This window comes from Ptychodera flava, chromosome 1 (genome assembly GCF_041260155.1).
Source record: "Ptychodera flava strain L36383 chromosome 1, AS_Pfla_20210202, whole genome shotgun sequence".
Taxonomy (NCBI): domain Eukaryota; kingdom Metazoa; phylum Hemichordata; class Enteropneusta; family Ptychoderidae; genus Ptychodera; species Ptychodera flava.
The window spans coordinates 29,695,943-29,717,486 of record NC_091928.1 but is presented as its reverse complement, the minus strand read 5'-3'; the positions used below and the strand labels follow the sequence as shown (position 1 = coordinate 29,717,486).

The 21,544-nt window shown below is 39.0% G+C and overlaps 2 protein-coding genes across 2 annotated transcripts; both read left to right on the top strand.

The window, feature by feature from the left end:
• The first annotated feature begins 3,278 nt into the window (after nt 1-3,278).
• On the top strand, nt 3,279-4,232 carry LOC139143903 (uncharacterized). The gene has a single exon (XM_070714507.1). It carries the CDS (start codon nt 3,279-3,281, stop codon nt 4,230-4,232), a length of 954 nt encoding a protein of 317 aa, XP_070570608.1.
• Nucleotides 4,233-11,626: 7,394 nt separating this feature from the next.
• On the top strand, nt 11,627-21,544 carry LOC139134834 (tetraspanin-18B-like). Its single transcript, XM_070701897.1, has 8 exons — nt 11,627-12,138; nt 14,832-14,922; nt 15,871-16,077; nt 16,683-16,757; nt 17,211-17,315; nt 18,095-18,322; nt 19,451-19,534; nt 20,406-21,544. Exons 2-8 carry the CDS (start codon nt 14,839-14,841, stop codon nt 20,613-20,615), a joined length of 993 nt encoding a protein of 330 aa, XP_070557998.1. The 5' UTR covers nt 11,627-12,138; nt 14,832-14,838; the 3' UTR covers nt 20,616-21,544.

Sequence of the window (21,544 nt, the reverse complement as noted above, 5' to 3'; positions counted from 1 at the left end):
GAGTGGTAATGCATCTGAGAAAGTATGATGGTGTGACTGACTCACTGATCCAACTACACTGGCTTCCAGTAAAGGCCAGGGTTAATTTCAAAATTATTTTGCAGGTCTTTAAGGCTTTAAATGGTATGGCACCACAGTATATTTGTGACTTGGTAGAAAGAGTCAGGGTCAGTAGGTATAATCTTCGGATAAATTCCGGTATGAATCTTGTAGTACCAAGATCTTTCAACAAGTATAATGATCGAGCATTTGCAGTTTGTGGTCCAAGGTTATGGAACTCACTCCCACTTGAATTAAAGTGCATAACAGAAATTCAACCTTTTAAATCCAAATTAAAAACATTTCTTTTTAAACAATTTTATCAACCGCACTGATTGGTTTTAATATTATTGTGCATTTTATGAGATTTCTGTTTATATCTTTTTAAAGGGTTTTGTATTTTTATTGACTGTATACTTTTATTGTTTTATTTGATGTAAAGCGCTTTTGAATATTTTATTGTAGAAAAAGCGCTATAGAAATCTATAAAAAATTAAACATTACAGCAGCCCCGCTTGCTAACACGTATTTAAATCAATAATACCTAACATATGCTGCGGCACAGGGACTGTGACTGCCGGAACACTCCCTACATTTATGCCCACGACTCGATTATCTAACGTAGTGAATAGCGTCATTATATTTGAAAAGGGAAAGTATGGAATATTTAAAAGTCGACAAATTTATCTGCCATGGAAGTGTGAATACGGCCGCTTAATGATCGAACACCTAAAAAGTGTTCTAATATCTCCTGCAGAGCTCTACAATATAAACTGGCAACTTCTGTTTCACATTTTATGGTTGGATAAACTTGTTTACGTTCTATTAGAAACCAATCAGTAAAACTCCAAATGAATACAAACTCCTCGACAACAACAGCCACCTGTTTCTCTTGCATTCGTTTGCAACATAAATACCCTTTGTGTCCTCAACTGAAGGGACCAGCGGCTGTAGTTTGTGATGATTTTCTCACCATTTTTACTTTCTATGTCAATGAGTTCTTGGTCTACTTTCCCAAGTATGCTGAAGCACGTGCCATTTAACTTTTCAATACAGCGTCTGTAGGCGTAAAATTCATTGTCATGTTTACATTGAAATGCGCGTCCGGACCAGAATTTACTCGTCAACAATAACAATGCCGTTTACACGTGTATAGGCTGAGTTGACGGGCTGAATACTGTGTATCTCAACATACTTTGGATAGTCCAACAAGAAACTGTTGCAGTAGTTGACATCACAAACAAAATATAGTGAACAAAAGTCATCAACAGTTAAAGATGGCCTCGTCAAAGGAAGGCTTATGTTAAAGGGACATAAGCTGTAACTTGTGGCAAGTTTTTCAGTATTCTACTTCTGTATGTCAACTATCATGTCTGACCCTAATCCGTTTGTCATGCTGAAATTTCGAGTATTCTTTTTGTCAACACAGCTTGCACATGTGTAGTGATCATTGTTTATTGTTTACAAAGGAATTCTAGTCCGCACTTGAATACAGTTTGTAACAATAACAATGGAGATTATACTCATATAGGTTGTGTTGATATGCTAAATACTTGGCATTAAATTACAGTTTGGGGATTCAATGCAGAAAGTGTAGGGAAAGCACAAAAAAAGTCCTGAAAAAATAGCAAAAAGATACAGCTCATTCAGCTTTAATGCGAAACGTATAATAATTGTGGAGTGTACGTCAGACGTCGACTTTGCCTTCTCAAAACAGAAAGATTTTGTCCTAAAGATTCAAAGTTCTACGGTTGAAGATTGATGACATGCGTCTGTCAGAAATAGCTTTACATCTTTGCAATCTTGATTTGTTTGCTTGTTTGTAGACTTCTTTGTTTGTTTGAAAGATTAAGAATTCAATTTCAAATAATATATATGAGTTCGGTCTGTAGTGAGTTGAGTCTGCGCAATTGATAGAAACATGTCTGCTCAAGGTAGTTCGCTCCTCGAATTTGACGGAGACTTTAACTCTTGCTCAGATTTTCTGTAAAAGAAGCTGAACTTACTCCCTCCTGAAATCACGAATAAAAATCAGGAGTCAACGTGCAAAATTTGGTACTAAAGAAAATACCCAATATTTCTCGACATTTGAAATTCAAAATGGCCGAAAATTTCACGGGGAAAAGTCCAATTTTCGATTTTCACAAAGTTTCTAAAAACTAAGCCGCGGAAACTTTACATACTCCGTGAGCTCCATAGCAAGTCCCACAAATGGTAGACCAAAAACATATTGTAAAAGTTCTAGAGTCCAAATATCTATCCCCGAGGCGCGTCCTATCGTAAAGTGTGAATCGTGTTGGCCAGTAGAAGAGTTGCATCTGGAGTTGTTTGGCAACCAAATGGCTACTGAGCATAAAAATGAAAAGAATTGTGTCATTCCAAATTAAAATTAATCAGCTAACTTAAATCCAGCCCAGATATCCGTACAAGTAGATACGATTTTGACTTTGAATGTCACACATCGAATTTGAAACCACAGCATTCACACGTCCACTTGACTCCTTGAACGCTATTCGATCACGACGCAATACAAACACGTTTAAATTGACGTCATATTACACCCTATTTAAACCTCGAAGAGTCGTCTAAGTCTCATCACATGGTATACATTTAAATCGAATAAGGCTTTTAGAAATAAAATAATTTGTGGTAAAAAATGTCATTTTATAAGCTTAAGCGTGTTTTCGTTTTTTTAGCGCGCCAGTGAAACGATTCGATAGAAAACCCATTAAAACGGGTGAGGCTTAGGGCAAGAAAAGTAAAAAGGTTGTTTCTCATCCTAGACATATTGCAAATATGATGCGGTGACGTCACGCGGCGGGTCTGAATTGACGCGCTTTAGGATGAGAAACAAACTTTGTATTTTTCTCGGCCTTACATAGACGGTATCAATATCTGTTTTCCTTTACTGTACATAATATTTAGATTTGTGAGAATGAGGTCGTTTCCAGGGACACAGATGGTAGTCACAGCTTTCCTCTCGGTCTGGTGAGCAGGGAGCTCTTTTCTGAGTGTGGTGAGTTGGCGCATTAGTACTTTGATGAACGGGACGACAAGCACGCTGATATTTTATTGTAATGATGGCGGTGAAACGAAGATTCTTGATGACGCTAATTGTGTGTTTTCTGGGCTTTTATGCTGCTTGTCTGGTGTTTACGATCCAATTCAGCGAGTATCTTCCTGTCACACGTCGGACATGGCTAAGAAAAGCCCCATCGGTGCTGACGAGATTGATACCCATGCGCCACACCACAAGATGGGATCAGATTGACATTCGAGGTGACTACAACGAAACACTAAACTGGTCGATCGTAGTCCTAACCATGAACCGGCCGGCAAGTCTACGAAGATTGCTGAATTCCCTGCAAGAAGCTGAATACGACGGCGACACCGTGCAGTTAGTGATCTGGATTGACTATCGCGACGAAGAGGCACACGACGAAACTCTTCGCATCGTGAACACCTTCCACTTCCGACATGGGCCGAGGCTGATTTACGAGCGGAGGGAAAGTGCCGGCTTGGCGAGAGCATGGTTCGACGCGTGGGTGCCGAGGAGGAAAGACGAGCACGCAATCGTCATCGAGGATGATTCTGAAGTTTCGCGTTATTTCTACAGATGGTTGAAACAAGCCTGGGCTGCCTACGGGACATATCCTGGAATTGGAGGTATGTCGCTTAACCGACAAACAGTCAGGGCTATCGTCACTCCCGGCCCCAATGTACCGATCACAAATGACTACAAGCCCTTTCTTTACAAGTTGGTAGGAACCTTCGCATTCGCGCCACATCCTGTACATTGGAAATCCTACGTAGAGTGGGTGAGGAGATCTTTCTACACGATGGAGCCGCTGGTTGACGGCTTGAGAACGACTGACTGGTGGCTGAGGATCAACAAAAATGAGAATATCTGGGAGCAATGGTTTATCTATTACTGCTATCAGCACGACCTGTTTGTACTCTATATGCCTTTGCCGCACAGACAAGCCCTGGTTGTCAATTACGCTGAGCATGGCGAACACCACCCGAGTAAAAAAGCCGGCGGGAATAGATCGGTTGCTGCGTATGAATGGAGTGAATACCTGCAGACCTTTCCGAAGAAGCTGGTGCATTACGATTGGGACACGTCACCAATGACTTGCCCTAAAATTCCCGAATGCAGGTATTGGGAAAAACCACCCATTAAGCAAGATTGACACTTCATTCAAAAGACACTTGATGACAATGATATAGTTTATTTTGTTTGGGGTATTTTTGGTGTGTTTTTTTTTTTGGGGGGGGGGGGTGTACAACCTTTGACCGCAAGCATTTGTTCAGGCGTGCGATGGTATCAAATAAAGAGCGCATCGGGTAAATGTGCATGACACATAGAAGCAGGTTTGGAGATTCAACATTTTACTGCCAATAATGTGTACTCTTTTCATCCAGTATAGGATATCTATATTTCTATTACCAAGTGTAGTTGTGCATAATAAAACATGGCGGTTCTTATTAACGCTCCATATTTTTTTCAAATTTTTGTTTTGTGGTTTCCCTACACTTTCTGCATCGAATCCCTAAACTGTAATTTAATGCCAAGTATTTAGCATATCAGCATAACCTATATGAGTATAATTTACATTGTTATTGTTGAAAATAGTGTTCAAGTCGGGGCTAGAAATCAGTTGTAAACAATAAACAATGATCACTACACACTTACAAGCTGTGTTGACAAAAAGAATACTTGAAATTTCAGCATGACAGACGGATTAGGGTCAGACACGGTACTTGATATACAGCAGCAGAATACTGAAAAACTTGCCACAAGTTACAGCTTATCTCCCTTTAAGGTAGTTCGCGCCTCGAAAATGAAAGACTTAAACTTTTGCTCAAACTTTCCTCAAGAAATCTTTCAACTTTTCTCTTTCAAAATCAAGAATAAAAATCGGTGGTCACCGTGCAAATTTTAGTACTAGAGAAACAAATAACCAAGATCATTCTATCGATATTTGAAATAAAAATGGCCGCCATCCGTCTGTTAACTCTATGGAGAAAAAAATAAAAATTTCGATTTTTGAAAACTTACGCCGATGAAAAGTTTTCTTACACCAAGAGCTTTAAAATGAACCCCCAAAAGTGGTATATCATAAAAGAATTGTAAAAGTTTGAGAGTCTGAATATCTTTCCCCGAGGCGCGTTCTACCTTAAAGCAATGGAAGTTTATGCACTTTACCTGTCAGTTCTATAAATTTAAAATGTCATGTTATGACAAGTTTTGTTGTTCCAATTTTTGCATAGATACTGGTTTTAATCGCTTTCACGTGATTTGACACTCTGCTCCACACCTCGTGATGTGTTACGTACATTTAGGGACCGTGGATAATGAAAACACGCGTATAGTCAACGCAATTTCTGTTTTTAGGGGGAAGGAGTGTGGCTGTGTTTTGATTACAGTGCGCAAAAAAATCGAACTACATGATTTTATATCACAATAGATCACTACACGTTTGTATGTATCGCAAAATATCGCGCTATATTGTTTGGCATGTATGAGGCAAGTGCCGTGTGCGATAACGGCGCTATCACATGCATTCTTTTGATATAGGCCTACATGTAGTTGAATGCATGTGTAAAATAATGTAACAGTCGTTTTGGATATACTGATTCAATTCAGTCATTCTGATGATTGCGACATTGTCAAGTTGGCATAATCTGTGTAAAAAAGGAAAGAGTTGCAGGTGATTCGTCAGATTAGAAAGATTCGGTGTGTTACCACATTGTTCTAATTTGTTGCAATTTCATAGCGACGTAATTACCGATTGTGGGTGTGCTGATAAAGAATGAGGCTTGGTTGGATTTTCAGACTTCCAAACTTTCGTTTAGGGGGGGGGGGGGGGGGGGGGGGGTTGAGGCCAAACACAATTAGCTGCTTTTACCGTGCGCGTGCTTTAATTATCTACGGTCCCTTACCGCTATTGATTGCATTGGAACAGTTATGTTGATAATGTTTCTTTCCTTTGCGACAAAACGTCTCAAATACTCGATGATCAAAAGCGAAGGTTCTTTATCGGCACATTAGGCCTATAAATTTGATAAAACTTTTAATGGAAAACAAACAATTACTAAGTTAATGTTAAAAGTGACGAACTGAGGCGGGGAAAGATGATTGAGGTACTCTGCGCCTCGAAAGTGAAAGACTCAAATTTTCCTCAAAGAAAATCTCATCCATTCTCTCACCAAACTATGAAAAGAAAATCAGGGGTCACGGTGCAAAGTTTGGTACTAGAAAAACAAAATCACCCATCATTTACCTATATACGAAATTCAAAATGGCCGCCGTCCCTGTGTTAACTCTATGGGGAAAAATACAATTTTCGATTTTCCAACAACTAAGACGGTGAAGATTTTTCTAAGAGCATAGCATCAAAATGAGCCCCAACAAATGGTTAGTCGGAAAAATGTAACGAGACGCATTCGACTGATGATTCATCTATCCTCTTTTGTGATTAGATGCATCTTTAAATTATAAATTTGATAACAGTGCGTGATTCAATGTTTTGTGGCTTCAACTTTTTCTAAATAATCAAGTCCTGTGTATTAAACAACTATACGTTTGGAAAAAAAGGGAGAACTGAAAAAAAAGGAAAAGGGCGATTAGAACTATATCGTAATGATGAACCCTTCAAAATGTGGGGGAACTATCCTATTAAGGTCCTGATATTTCTTGTTGTTTGCTCCTACTTCCACAAAATACATGACAACCAGTTTGTTATGTCAGAAAGTTTACTTGCTTCACAGGATGAAAATTGCTCAAACGCTGAAAAGGGGAAGACAGCATGGTACCAGCATTCAACTTTTACAAAAGTCCGTACAGCCTGCTGCATATTATTACTTGTGTTAGTTCATTATCAAGCTTGTAGAATATATGAAGTTTTTGACGGCTTTTCTTGTGAAAATTGAAAAATTATTTCTCCTCTCGAGTTGACACGTGGATGAGAGTGGTTATTTTGGATTTCACATTTTGGTTGATTTTATCAGCTTTTCGTTTCTCCGTTAATACCAAAATTTGCAGTGCATGGTGACCCAGTGTTAAGGTTGATTGTTAAACAAAATAGTTTAAAGTTTTTCTTGAAACTTTTGAAGAAAGTACTTTCGGTTTCGAAGAGTGCAAATTAGGCCTACACGGTTAAAGGTATACAGTCGCCAGTGATCTAAATATGCCCATATATGGTCAAAAGGGACTTCCTTGGTATTCAAAATGCCGATGTGAGGGCGCTGTTTTTAAAAAGCAGCCGCCCGCTTAAAATCTGTGATTTGTTAGATTTTCTCTTTCCATGGTAGCTGTGGCAAAATTGGAACAGGTGACAGTATACCTTTAAACACAAAATGTTTCATTTAAGGCCACAATAGCTGCGAATGCGTAATAAATGAATCTCACAATATACTCAGTTTTCAAGAGTTGTCTTTGAATAAGACCATTAAAGACTGAAAAAGTGAATAACACTGTCATAAGTGTTCAAAAAGCATGCAAATTCAATTTTTTAACATTATTTTAGATTTTCCAACATTGTCAAAGACTAATTGTGTGGCACAGAAAATAGAGATTAAGAAAATAAATGTTGACAAACGTGTGTTGTGCATTCAAGTAGATGGTATAATGCTTGTTTCTTGTATGATCACGATGTATATGTGCCTAATTTTACGAATGCGGCACCCATATTTAACCCGTCGAAACGTGTATAGGTATGGTCCAAATCAGCGAGCAGTGATACCTACATACATATTCAGTCAGCACATCTACACGAACCAACTTTGGTTTGAAAATAAAATCAAGATGCATAAAATTCGCAGCTATTGTGGCTTTAAAGTGGAACAGTAGATCACTCAGACATTTCTTACCACCAGACATTTTAGAGGATACTCCGGTGACAAGGGACTATATAGTGCTAAACTTAAAAACATATGCTGCATAATAGCATAAATTGCAAACGTGTGCCAGTAAATGTGTTCACGAGAGGGAACTAACCATTTCAACAAATGCATGAAATATAATTAATGCAACACTGCATTGGGGACATGATAAATATGTACACGTTGAGAGCATCTTGGCTGTTGTTATGGCTTACTGAAATGCAGCTTTCCACACCTGGTCGCTTCGCTCACGCATAATAATAACGGTAAGGTGCGCCCGCTAGCGGGGGCGACTGAAGCTAACCGACGAGTCGTTTCGTTCCTCGCCATGTCTGTCGTTACCACTAGCGGCGCACTTCGCCTTCGGTTAGCGATGCGATGAGATTTTGAAAGCAAGTCAGTTGGGCCATAACTTGCAAAATATTGTGTTCGCCAAACAAAGAAATATCAGAAAAGATGATATCTTAACGTACAAGATATAAACATTACAACAATAATTCAAAAGAATATGTTAATAGCCTGGTGTGTATCATTATTTGAGTTGATGGAAACACATTGAAAGTTATTAAGTTTTCTATTAAACGTGACATTATCTAACTCGTTATACTAGGAGGAATCGTTCACCTGTCGTTATTGAACTGAGCTGGGTCATTAATGTGTGAGCAACTCCTGTACAGAGTTTGCTTATCACTGTGTCTACTCAACATTGAAATCGTGCATGTGGCAAACAGAGCTCATTGCGACATGTGGGAGGGTGTTAGCACCACTTAACGGTAGAACGCGCCTCGGGGACAGATATTAGGACTCTCAAACTTTTACAATTCTTTTCTGATCTACCACTTGTAAAAGTGGATTTTAAAGCTCTTGGTGTAAGAAAACTTTTCACCGGCTTAGTTTTCGAAAATCGAAATTTTATATTTCTCCATAGAGTTAACACAGGGATGGCGGCCATTTTGAATTTTAAATTTCGGTAAATCTCGGGTCATTTGTTTTTTTATTACCCAAATTTGCACTGTTAACGCCGATTTTTATTCTTGATTAAGGAAGAAAATGGCTGAAAGTTTCCTTAAGGAAAGTTTTAGCAAAAGTTTAAGTCTTTCACTTTGGGCGTGTTTTAATAAACCAGTGTTAACGTAGTGGCAGCCACATTCTGAGCAGCGGAGGTGCATGCATTATAATTGTAACACGGGCGATGTACGAAACTCATTAAATTTACCTCAGAGAGATTCACTCGATTTGAGTTAACGTTCGCAAATTTCCACTCACCATATGCGTCATGGTTTGACTATGCAAACCATGTATTATCAATCTTTTTTGTTCTGAAATTAAAATGCCTGTAGGCAGTGTAAAATTATATGCTTATAGAACTTGAAGATCCTACTCCCGCACCATTCCACAGTGGCATAGTTGTATGATGTTCGAAGCATAATTTCGTCGTGGATTATAGCACTTCAATCTCTCGTGCATTGGGGGATTTGGACTCAAAAGTAATGAGTTACCTTTGCCATTCATGTGATGCAATTATCACTTGTCATCGGATCGTACGTGGCCACTGAAACAATCGAAGCGTAGAGGGCGCATTCGTAGCATGCGCAATGATTTCGCGGTATTTTGGACGGCCGACTTCTTGATAGGCCAAAGACGTCTGTAGGTTTTAGGTTCGCTAAGGTCACGTACCACAGTATAGGATTTCATTATTTCAAAGTAGTTTTCTTGCTCGTAATTTTGGCTGCCCGATGGTACAAGTTGACCACAGTGAATCTGACACTAATTGAACTAAGCATGGCTCACGAAAGGTGTAAACTGTCATGCGCTGAATTAATTGGAATAAGCTCAATGGTATGTAATCCACGTCCTTATTAAGGTAATAGGCGCTTCGAAAGCAAAAGACTTAAACTTTCACTCTTTCTCTTACCAAATCAACAATAAAAGCAAGAGATCACTGTGGAAAGTTTGGTGCTCAGAGAAACAAATTACCTGACATTTACCGATATTTGAAATTCACAATGGCCGCCATCCCTGTGTTCACTCTACGGGGAAAAATAATATTTTCGATTTTCAAAAAACTAAGACGGTAATTTTTTTCTCACTCCAAGAGCTTCAAACAGACACCTCACAAGACATGGATCAGAAAAGAATTGTAAAACTTGAGAGTCCGAATATCTGTTCTCTAGACGCATTCTATTTTAAAAGTTAAAGTTCCATTAGCTGTTACGTCGGTTGCATTTTCCATATTTTTATTTTTTCTGTTTGCATATGGGATTGAGGAAATAGGCACGTTTCCAAAAAGTCACTTGTCCTTCTTCAGTGCATACACTTAATCTAGAAGAAAGACACAAAAATATGAATATGATGGAATATGATGGAATATGAAATATGAATATATGGAATATGATGTCGAGGCTGTTGAAACTCCCTGCGGAAGAAGAGAACTTCCTTACAAGATGTAATTTAGTCGCTCTGCTTCCATGATAAACATACAGAGAACAATAAGAATGACAATCATCGAAAATAAGAGTCCGTGTCCCTCTAGGATGAAGCAGGCTAGATCAAGAACAAACTTATCTTAAATGCTACCCGTTAAAGGATTTCATGTAGACTGACAGAGCCGTCGCTTGAGGGCGCTCTCTACGGGGAGCGTAGAGAGCGCCCTCGAGCGACGGTTCTTCCAGTCAAGGGTTTTTGTACCGTGTTTAATACCAAACAGTGGCCTACTATTACGACGACATTTTGTGATCGTATCGTTATGAACATAAATGAGGTAAATTGGTCAAAATTTAATGCACACTACATTGTTGAGATTGTGATAGTTTTCCGTTTTTACACCAATGAAGTAAACTAAGTTGCTCAAAAAAAAAGATTCGAAATAATTATCTTGTTCTAGTTGCAAGTGAATCAAACTCAGAACGTGTCTGTACAATAATCTCAACATAGAAAAAATATCAAGCGCTCTTCGCTAAATGATTGAGGTTGCTTTCGGCGTCGGTGTCAGCCTTATCATTTGAACTGACTTCAATTTATTAATCAACCCTTAGAAGGTTTATAATTGTGATGGTACAACATGAAATAAACGATCAAACAAAACGTCACACTTTGAAAAGAAAGTGCATGTTATATACATGTTTGCAAATGTAAAAAAAATGTTCGGTCGCCGTTGGTTCTCTATTGTCTCCATGTTTGGGGAAAATATCTAAACACATGAACGTGACGAGTGGCTCGTTTTCAAACTGAAAACCAAGTTGCGCTGGGGTCTGTATTTAAACACGGGACCACAAAACTTTGTATTCGTGTCACTTTATAATTTGACTGAATTTTTCGGAACATGAAAATACTTTCAGAGTCGACAAGTGCATCTACACGAACCAGGAAAACTGCCTTGAATGCACACACGATGTAAAATGTGACTTTTATCGGTAAATTACGAAGAACCGAGCGATTCGCCAAGACATCCCCAGCTTTGAGGCTTTGCCATGATGCTATATGATTAGCGCCACTTCCGGCACAGTTGAATATCGTATTCCGCCATGCAAATTTCATTGCAATTTAATAAGCGTGTACGAGAAAAGTGTGAAAAGGGCAATTTCGAAGTGACTCTTTGACCTGTCTTTCGTTCAGCCAAAATTACTGGACAGTAAGTCACAGGAAATCGTACACTGGGTCACTGTCCATCCACGAGTAGGGTTATATAGTAGTTGTATCCACAGTCACCTGTGATCTATTCAGCTCTGGGACTATTCACCTATAGACGTGTGTACATATGCCTGAGAAAAACCATGCATATGTACACACGTCTATAGGCGAATAGTCCCAGAGCCGCATAGATCACGGGTGACTGTGTTGTATCATAGTGGGCTTCGCTGAACAACCAAGCAAAAACATGTACATTACGCACGATGGTGTCGCTTGAGCTTCACTGAATCATAGATTCAGTGACTAAATGCAGCCATTGTTCTGAATTGTTGCAGCATTTAAGAAGTCCGCCGTGTTATGCAAGCAAGCCCTTCTTCAGTCTACGTCTGCTATTGTTATGCGGACGTGAGGCATTGATATTCAAATTTTCAGGTGGAAATCCGACGGGTGGGGTCAGCGTATCAATGAATGTCACTGTCGCTTTCAAACAGTGTGGAACGTTAAACAGTGGCCGTACGTTGTGTTCGTAATCAGTGTCCGTGTGTATCGTATCTATCAGCGCACCTCAGCTGACATTGAAAGGTAAGCTATTCCAGGAATATTTTAGTCTTCATAACCGAGGTGATACTAGTATGTATGCGACTGCGTAAGACCAGAAGCCGACTGGCAGCCGCAACATTTAATGGGAAGTGCGTTCGTTGCATAGCTTAACAGGTGGCCTGGTGTGTTGGTACAAATAGTGTGCGCTGCCGATATCTAACTGTAATTATGTAATTGCTATGTCTGTAATATCACAGTCCCTCCCTGTAGTGATACAATTGTAATGCTACTACTATACATTTTATACGTGGCGATGCGATCCTCGCGCCACGAGTTCCGGAACCGGAGTTGACAACCAGAAGCCACTCAAATCGTCGCACACCATATATCGCTTCTGTCGTAACATGGCGTCGTAACATAAACAGAGCACAGCGCACGTACGCGTCTAAGCAGCTGTGCACGGTCGATCTCGCACAATTCAGGCGAACGAAACCGGACAGACGCTTTCGAATGTCTAAACATCGACGTCGATGTGTAGTGAACGGCTTTGATCAAAAGGTCATACCATCGTGGTAGAAGCGAGACCTTCACGGCTGTAAGCGTTCTTTCTCTATTGTTCCGCATACATAAGTAAGATCGTCGGATTTAAACCCGCCTACCGCAGACCACGGTATATGGTTCGCGCTAATATTTATTGCAGGAGTCATCGTGTATAGCCCCTTTGCCAACTGTAGTAAGTCTAATATATGGGGCAGGGTCGTACACAGGATAAAAATTACCATAGCTTTCGATGAAACCCTTGAAAAGGTGACCCAGATGGCCGTCGATGGCGGCGAGTTATGTAAAGGTCGCCGACTGGTGTGAAAATTGCGTTTGTTTAGGGCGTAGGTAGGATCAGTGTCAAAACTAGAGGTAAAAATAAACCAGAAACATCAAAATTTGGTTGCATTGTACACACAGCAAAAGCTCCACCAACAAAACAAGAAAATGTATATTGCCTTGGCAAGTTGTTCCTATTTTTGATAACATTTTGAAGAGAAGCCAGAAAGGTTCGGGCGGGAATAGCATGACTTTAGGCCAGATCGTTTTGTCCAAACAAATAATATATTGTCTGCTCTACGAATTGGTCCCTCGTAGAAAGGCCTAGATGAAAACATTTATCATTATGGCAATATACAATAACGTCTATTGTGTGAATAGAAACATGTTGATATCACAATACATAAAAAATATCAGCCGTTATTAAATCCAAGGTCTATTGTATGAGATCTGAAAGTCGTTTGTCAAAGGAGCGGCGGATCGGAGTTGACTGCATACAGTGTGTCAAAATCTTTATCCTTTGAATCGACATCGCTTCCTCTGAATACGTGAAGTAAGGACAAGTGCCAGTTTGTGTTTACATCTCAACACCTTAACATAATATGACTGGGGCCGCTCATCGTTTTCTGTGTTTATATTATAGGTACTGTGTAGTAAAGTGTAGAATACGAGAGAGAGAGAGAGAGAGAGAGAGAGAGAGAGAGAGAGAGAGAGAGAGAGAGAGAGAGAGAGAGAGAGAGAGAGAGCACAAATCCTGACTCTGAGATACGGGCAGTTAAAGACAGAGGAGGACAGAAACAATGCCAGAGCTTCCCCTGCCCCACTTTCCTTTAAGCTTACAGAAGGTGGTTTTCTGTTTGCGTCACATCATGACAACAGTTCAATACATTCCTTCTTTGTGAAGCAAAGCTCTACAGTAAATTGTTCATAATGATACGATAGACGTTGCGCTTCAGGGGATACTTTCATTTGTCTCGATTCTATGGGATAATCTATATTTAGAAACTTGCGTGAGGCAATTAAGTCTTTAGCGAGGGCGGTCTCGATGTGAGTTGAGTCGATGTTACGACACTGTGAAAACTTCAGTGCGTTTGATCTCACAGAGTTTGAAAGCGAATGTTCGCCAATCATCAAGATATCAACCAATTTTATGATGAGACGTATTTAAGTTATGTGTGATCATTAACGAGTCGAAACAAAGGCAACGATTGGAAGTTGAGGCCTATGTGGATAATTTATGTGGTGATCAGAAGTAGAAAGGGGGTCTCATATATTAACCACCTAGCTTTCCTCTAAAAGTACCGAAGTATATCAGTATATGTTCACAGCTATGTGGACACACGACTATAAGCAGGCTGGTTAATTATGGATACTTCCTTGCCATATTTTCTCAAGAATTTTTGTTGCATTCATTGATGATATTATGAACATCCATTCTGCTTGTTAAACCGATGCCACATACACAGTACAGTACTTTCCCAACTTGCATACAAGAGAACATATATACATACTTTTTACATATTTTGTACTTGCGAGGTTGACCTTCTGATGACCCGCATAGACGCACGCTACCCCGCCATAGATAGCTGCGTTTCCACAGCTAGCATGCATACATCCTTCCATCCATCCAACCCTCCATCCATCACCCATGCATACATACATACATGTACATACATACATACATACATACATACATACATACATACATACATACATACATACATACATACATACATACATACATACATACATACGTACAGGCAGGCAGGCAGGCAGGCAGGCAAGTAGATAGACAGGCAGACAGACAGACAAGCAGATCAGACAGATTGATTGGCTGAGAAGCATAGGTACTGGACAGTTGTGAGATAACGTAATATTATAATATCGTATAACCATGGTTCGATTTAATTTTTCAGCGAAGACATGTCTACAGTACGCAGCAAAATTAAGAAGAAACGGAGTCGTAATGTTAAAGCTCTGTGCGTGGCCCTCAACGTCCTCTTGGCGGTAAGTGAAAAGAACCCTCGAACAAACAAATCTTGATACAGCTGTTTTCCTGTCTTTACGAATAAAATCCTGCGTAGTGATGAGAATATTTTCATTCTCACATACAGATCTGCATACTTCACATGAAACGCAAAATAAATACAAGAAAAGAAAACTACAATAAAGAAAAACTTAGACTACCTCAGCTTCATTTATATTTCTGTGATGGAAAAACTGAAAGGAAAAAAATACATAAAGCTCAGAAAGCTTGTATGTAAAATTGTAGTTGATAGACTCGCGTTTGAGATCACCAAGGCCTTACCAATGGAAGTGAAACTCGTGCATATACGTGACAGTGACAGTGAATAGCTTCTCAATGGCGATTGTACTGTTATTGTGATATTGTTGTTTGCATATGAACAAGACCTTGTAAAACCCCTTTCATGGTCTTTCACGAGGACGAGAGACAAGATTAGCTTTGTCGTTTCTTTCTTGTTCATGACATAAAAATCAATGGTATGACTTGAAAACAATGTCTATTCTGTCGGTACAAAGGCGCTAATTTTAAGAATGAATGCGTAGAACATGGGTATTTCCTTTAAATGGTCATCAAGTTGTTTTACAAGGTCATCGGCATTCATAGGGTTTTGTTCATGCGGCGTTTGAATGGAAATGAGAGAGAAAGAGAGAGACAGACAGACAGAGAGAGACAGAGGCAGAGAGAGACAGGGACAGAGACAGAGACACAGAGAGAGGGAGCAGGAACAAGGGAAGGGAAGAGTTTTAAATCATTTGTTCATGAACAGAGAATTGACACTTTGGAAAGGAAATCGCATGCTAAAAGTTCGGTCAAAGTCGCTTTTTCTCCGTCAACAATATAAATTAAGAAATTACAGTTTTTTAATACTTTGAGAATTATTTAGAAAATAAAAGTTCTTTAGTAATACACGCATTTGTTCTCTCCGTCAGCTGATTGGAACAGCTGCGATAGTTGTAGGACTGTGGATATGGTTCACGGTATACAATGACCCATCAGGCAACAAAGTGCTGGTTTTCGTCGATGACACATTTTGGATAACAAACTTCCTTTTCGTCGGTATCGGGGCCTTTATCGTCATCATGACGTTCATCGGATTCTTTGGTCTTTTCAGGGAGCATAAATGTTCAGTTCTTGTGGTAAGTACTGGACTGTCTTTTGATTTCTATTCCCTGACATTCCTTGCTATTATCCTGCATGGATAAGGATGAAGTGTGACGAATTACGAGAGGTGGTCAAATATTACGAGTGGTTGTAATCCGTCATACCACAGGGTATATAACACTTTCTTTGAAGGGTTTCCATCTACTTAATAATATAATTGATAAAAAAATTCCGCGTAAAATAATGATGACAAGCAAATCACGTTTTGATGATTTAGGAAGAATGAGCGCAGCTATGGCTACTAGCCCTCTCACTATGTATGTATGTATGTATGTATGTATGTATGTATGTATGTATGTATGTATGTATGTATGTATGTATGTATGTATGTATGCATGTATGTATGTATAGTTACATGTCCAACTTGTTCCATGGTTGCCGTTGTATTAATCATCGATATGTGTTTAGCTTTTTAGCAATGCACAACCAACACCAAGTGAAGTATGCGGACTGATTTTAACGAGGCAAACACGTTAGGTCGTCATACACTTCAATATTGGTCACATATGCCATACTTGTATATTTCCAAGGATATTTGGGTCATGAATTCATGACTAATTTATAACCTTTCTCGTTGCAGTATTTTTTTCTTCTGTTGCTGATATTCATCACAGCTATTGCATTTACCACCATGGCCTTTGTATTCTTCTTTCAGGTAAGTTAGCTAGAGAGATTGTACTTCCCACGTCTTAATGATTACTTTTCAAATAACTAATGTAAGATGATGAGATAACAAAATGAAATAAGCCAAATCTATTGTAATTGATTGCCTCCATCCCCATCACAGAGTGGAGAGGCCCAGGTCATTGCATTGACAAGTAACGAAGGTTCGCCATCTCTGTATCTGATTTATTAGCTATAATCACTCTGCGTTCATATATTAAAGGTATACAGTCACCTGTAATCTAAATATGCCCATATCTGGTCAAAGGGGTGTTCCTTGGTATTCAAAATGCCCTTGTGAGGGCGCTATTTTTAAAAAGTGGCCACCCGCTTAAAATCTGTGATTGGTTAGATTTTCTCTTTCCATGATATCTGTGGCAAAATTGGAACAGGTGACAGTATACCTTTAATAAGACACTCATCTTCGAATTCTTCTGTCACACAGTTAAAAAGGGATCTGTCCCTTGAACTTACTAGCGGTGTGTTACAATACTACGGTACCAATGGAAAAGATGACGTCACGGAAGCGTTGGACACGATACAAATCAGGGTGAGTCAATTCATGTGATAATTGGTAGTTTAAGAAAATCAGACTGAGAATATAGTATTTCAAACAATCATTCGCAAAGAAACTGCTGTCTCAGAGGCACGTGTATGGTTTTAGTGATTGTTTTCTTATCTAAGTGTTTTTATGTATATATAGAGACAGACAGACAGACAGACAGAGGGGAGAGAGACATAAAGATAGATAGATAGATAGATAGATATTGGTGTCCTCACGGCAAAATACAGTGCTCGATGCTAAAAGCAGACCGTGAATGAATAATAGCACCTTGCAAATTACTTCAGTACAAAGTAATTATATTCCTTACTTAAGTTTCATGAAACTAGCATGAGTCTGATGATTGCTAGATGCATGGAACTAAAAACTCAAGTAGAGATATAATTACTTTGTATTTGAACTATTTTTGTATATATATATATATATATATATATGTATGTATGTATGTATGTATGTATGTATGTATGTATGTATGTATGTATGTATGTATGTATGTATGTATGTATGTATGTATGTATGTATGTACGTATTTATGTATGTATGTATGTATGTATGTATGTATGTATGTATGTATGTATGTATGTATGTATGTATGTATGTATGTATGTATGTATGTATGTATGTATGTATGTATGTATGTATGTATGTATGTATGTATGTATGTATGTATGTATGTATGTACGTATTTATGTATGTATGTATGTATGTGTGCATGTATGTGTGTAATTCCTTTTAAAATAAGTTCGGCGTTTTGCTTGTTTTTTCAGTTTGATTGTTGCGGGGAATCCAGCTACTCAGAATGGATACGAAGTGAATGGTACGAGAACGAAAAGATGAGATATTTCACTGACGACGAAAGGAAGCCCTACCCTCGATCGTGCTGCACCGTGCACCCTGATGTCAGTAGGACGAGCTCAGATACTGGTACCGTACCCAGGCTTTGGAACGCGACGGCGTGTTATTCAAATGCCACGAGTAAATACATAAATGGGAGGGTAAGTTGTGATTGGTTCTGACAGGCCATATGTTTTACTAAAAAGGAAACCCCCCGTTTGAATAGAAAATAAGTATTGCTTGTATATGGCCTTTATTTTACTGTATAACTCTGGTCAAAAAGTAAACTAGACAATTAAGAAAGACAATCAGAGGCAGACAGAGACACACAGACAGACAGACGGGAAGACAGAGGGGTACAGACAGACGGGAAGACAGAGGGGAGGAGGGAAAACAAACTGATAAAGAAACGGAGAAGCAGAAATAAAAAGAGAAAGAAAGACTGACTGACACAGTTAGAAAGACAATCAGAGGCAGACAGAGACACAGAGACAGATAGACGGGCAGACGAGAAGACAAACTGAGAAACAACAAGAGATAGAAATAGAAATGAAAAGAAAGAGAAAGACAGACAGATAGACAGAGATAGACCAACCGGGGAGATATACAGGCAGGCAGGCAGACACGCTGACAGACGGGCCGACAGAACAGGTAGGGAGACAGACAGACAAGTAAACTAGGAAGAAAAGACAAAAACAAAATGAGATAGATTCACAGGCACTGACACACACAAAGACATTACACGTAAGAGACGAGATTTGTTATACACCCTCAAGGCGTTTATAAAAATGGAATAATTTCGGTTTTACAACGCTTGTACATGTTGAATCAATAACATTTTATGTTTTCACCCTTTCTGAGTTACAAGAGATTACACCATCCCATTCCATCTACATGCCTCTAGATTTCCCTATATTTCGAATTTCACAAAATTATATCGTTGAACACTGAAGTTTCACGATGAACTGCAAAATGAGTCCCGCCAGTGAATGGCTGACCAAAACACTATTGTAAAATTTTCAGAGTCTGAGTGTCTGTCCACGAGACGCATTCAATTATCACAGGGTATAAGACTGAGTGAACATTTTTGGTAAAACTTTCAAAGCAAACTGGTAATTATCCAGGTTATCTATTGAAGTAAATCATTAGATCTGGACAGTAGTGATCACCTCATACTATCCAGTATCTCGTACCATACAGAGTGTCACGTGTTAATTATATTCAAACGTGAAATATTGTAGACTATTATAACACTTTAACAAAGTTTACCCGCCTTTTTTGTAACCTAGGGATGCTTCGATGTTGTGTATGAATGGATATATCCATACGTACTTTTATTCGGCGGTGCAGGAGCGTTTCTTCTACTCATGTTGGTATGTATTGAATTCAGCAGATAGACCGGGATGACAACCTTGGACTAACACAGCCATACTGTTATTTTATTTATTTATTTATTTATTTATATATTTATTTATTTATTTATTTTTGGGTGGGTTGGTTGGTTGGTTTTGAGTAATTTATGATCTCCATTGTCTTAATTTGTCCCCTCGACGTAGCAGTTTTGAACCTCGTTCCGGGCAGTTTTTTTTGGATGCCTATACCATACTTCAACGATCACGCTTATAACCCGATGACAACTTTGAACCTGAGCTTGCGTTCAACGTTGTCCGTTATGGTAATGAGAGTGCGTGGTACAGAGCATTCATCAATTTCTACCCGGAACGAGTCCCCCAGGTTAAATCAATGAACTCCCAAAGCAAGGTATTGCCGACAAACACAACGACGTTGAAGTTTCTCCACTTTATTCAAACTGATCAAAGTAGGGCAACTTTCTATCGCATGCATCCATATCGTAATTATGTTATTACCAGCAAATTCAAATCTTCCCTGCATAATGCTGACATTTCCCGCACGCTCACCGACTCTTTACCTGCCCTCGAAGCCGCTGCAATATTTCGCTGCAGATTGTTCGTTAAAGCCACTCCAATATTCTGTCGCTGAAATATATTATCTAAATCTTCCGATATATACACATAAGCAATGCATATGCAAATTAAATAATAATTACCAACAATGCCTTTCGCTGCCAAGAAAAGAGAGTGTGTATGACCCTCAGAATCTATATGTTGTCAAAGTTAAGTTTATTTTACACCATAGTTTTGCATTCTTCCAACTCTATTTGCCCTTGACCTTCTTGCTCAGTACCACCTGTTTTTTTCTTTCTCTCTCCTACCAATTTTCTAGCTTGCCGATTTGCTCGGTTACATATTCCTGCTTCGCAAAGTGGATTTCGACGACGACGAGGCGGAAGAGTACGGCGACAGAGGCTCCTCCCGTCACGTGGACAGGCAGCTTCCACCTCTGGACGACGACTACGCCGATAACATAAACATGGAGCACATGAGAAAGTCGGCAGTCCCAGCCATTGACTTCACCATGGCTCGGAAATGGTGACGTCATGTATGACGCGAGTCTCGCAAACCATACAGCACGTCAGGTTTCCAGTCACGGCGATTCAATGTGTTGAATGTGCAATGTGGAGTTTATGGATAAATAAGTTTACTGTATGTTTGTGAACGAGATCATACAAAACTATCCCGATGTTGTCATGGCAACTTACGTGACGTAGTGTGTGACAATGCAAGACAATCTAATGCAATAGGACATAAAAAATACAAGAAAGGAAAGCAACCGTCATGAACGTTTAAAAATTACCTGTTCTAGGAAAATGTTTTTTTAAGAAACACGTACTGTATGTTGTAAATATCTTTCTTATTTCGTCCATGTTTATTTTCTTTCATTCAATCTGATTTAGTATGTCGGATATTTGTGATTACTTACAGCTTTTACGAGCTATATTACTCTTTTTTGCAGGTTTGTAAATCAATTATTCCTCTATTAATGATTTTGGAGGGGGGAGTGTATTATGACGGAGTCCCAAAATCGGGCAGTGCGAACCGATAAGGTGTAATGGATCTTTGTAGTATGAGGGCGCAACTGTGAAATTGTGTTCCCACCATGCTAAAGGGAGAGTACTACAATTATAGTTTTTCACTGCAATTTTCAGTTTTGCTTCTGAGTACTCGCGAAGACGGCTTTTCGATATATCTTACTTTGAATCAAAAAATATTATTTTAAGTAACGTTTTAACAAAATGCCATGTGACAGACACAAAGCAATACCTTGAAGAAGTAGGTCAATTTGTAAAAGTCAACTTTAACTTATTATCATATTTATATTCCTCGTCCTTAACGACGGGTTTCCTGCAATAATCATTACAGTTTCAGTAGCAACTATTTGCACAGTCAATAGAAAGGCGATACAAGATGAACATTTTCATTTACTCTGTCAACAACTTTTGACATACAATACCGTAAACCGTA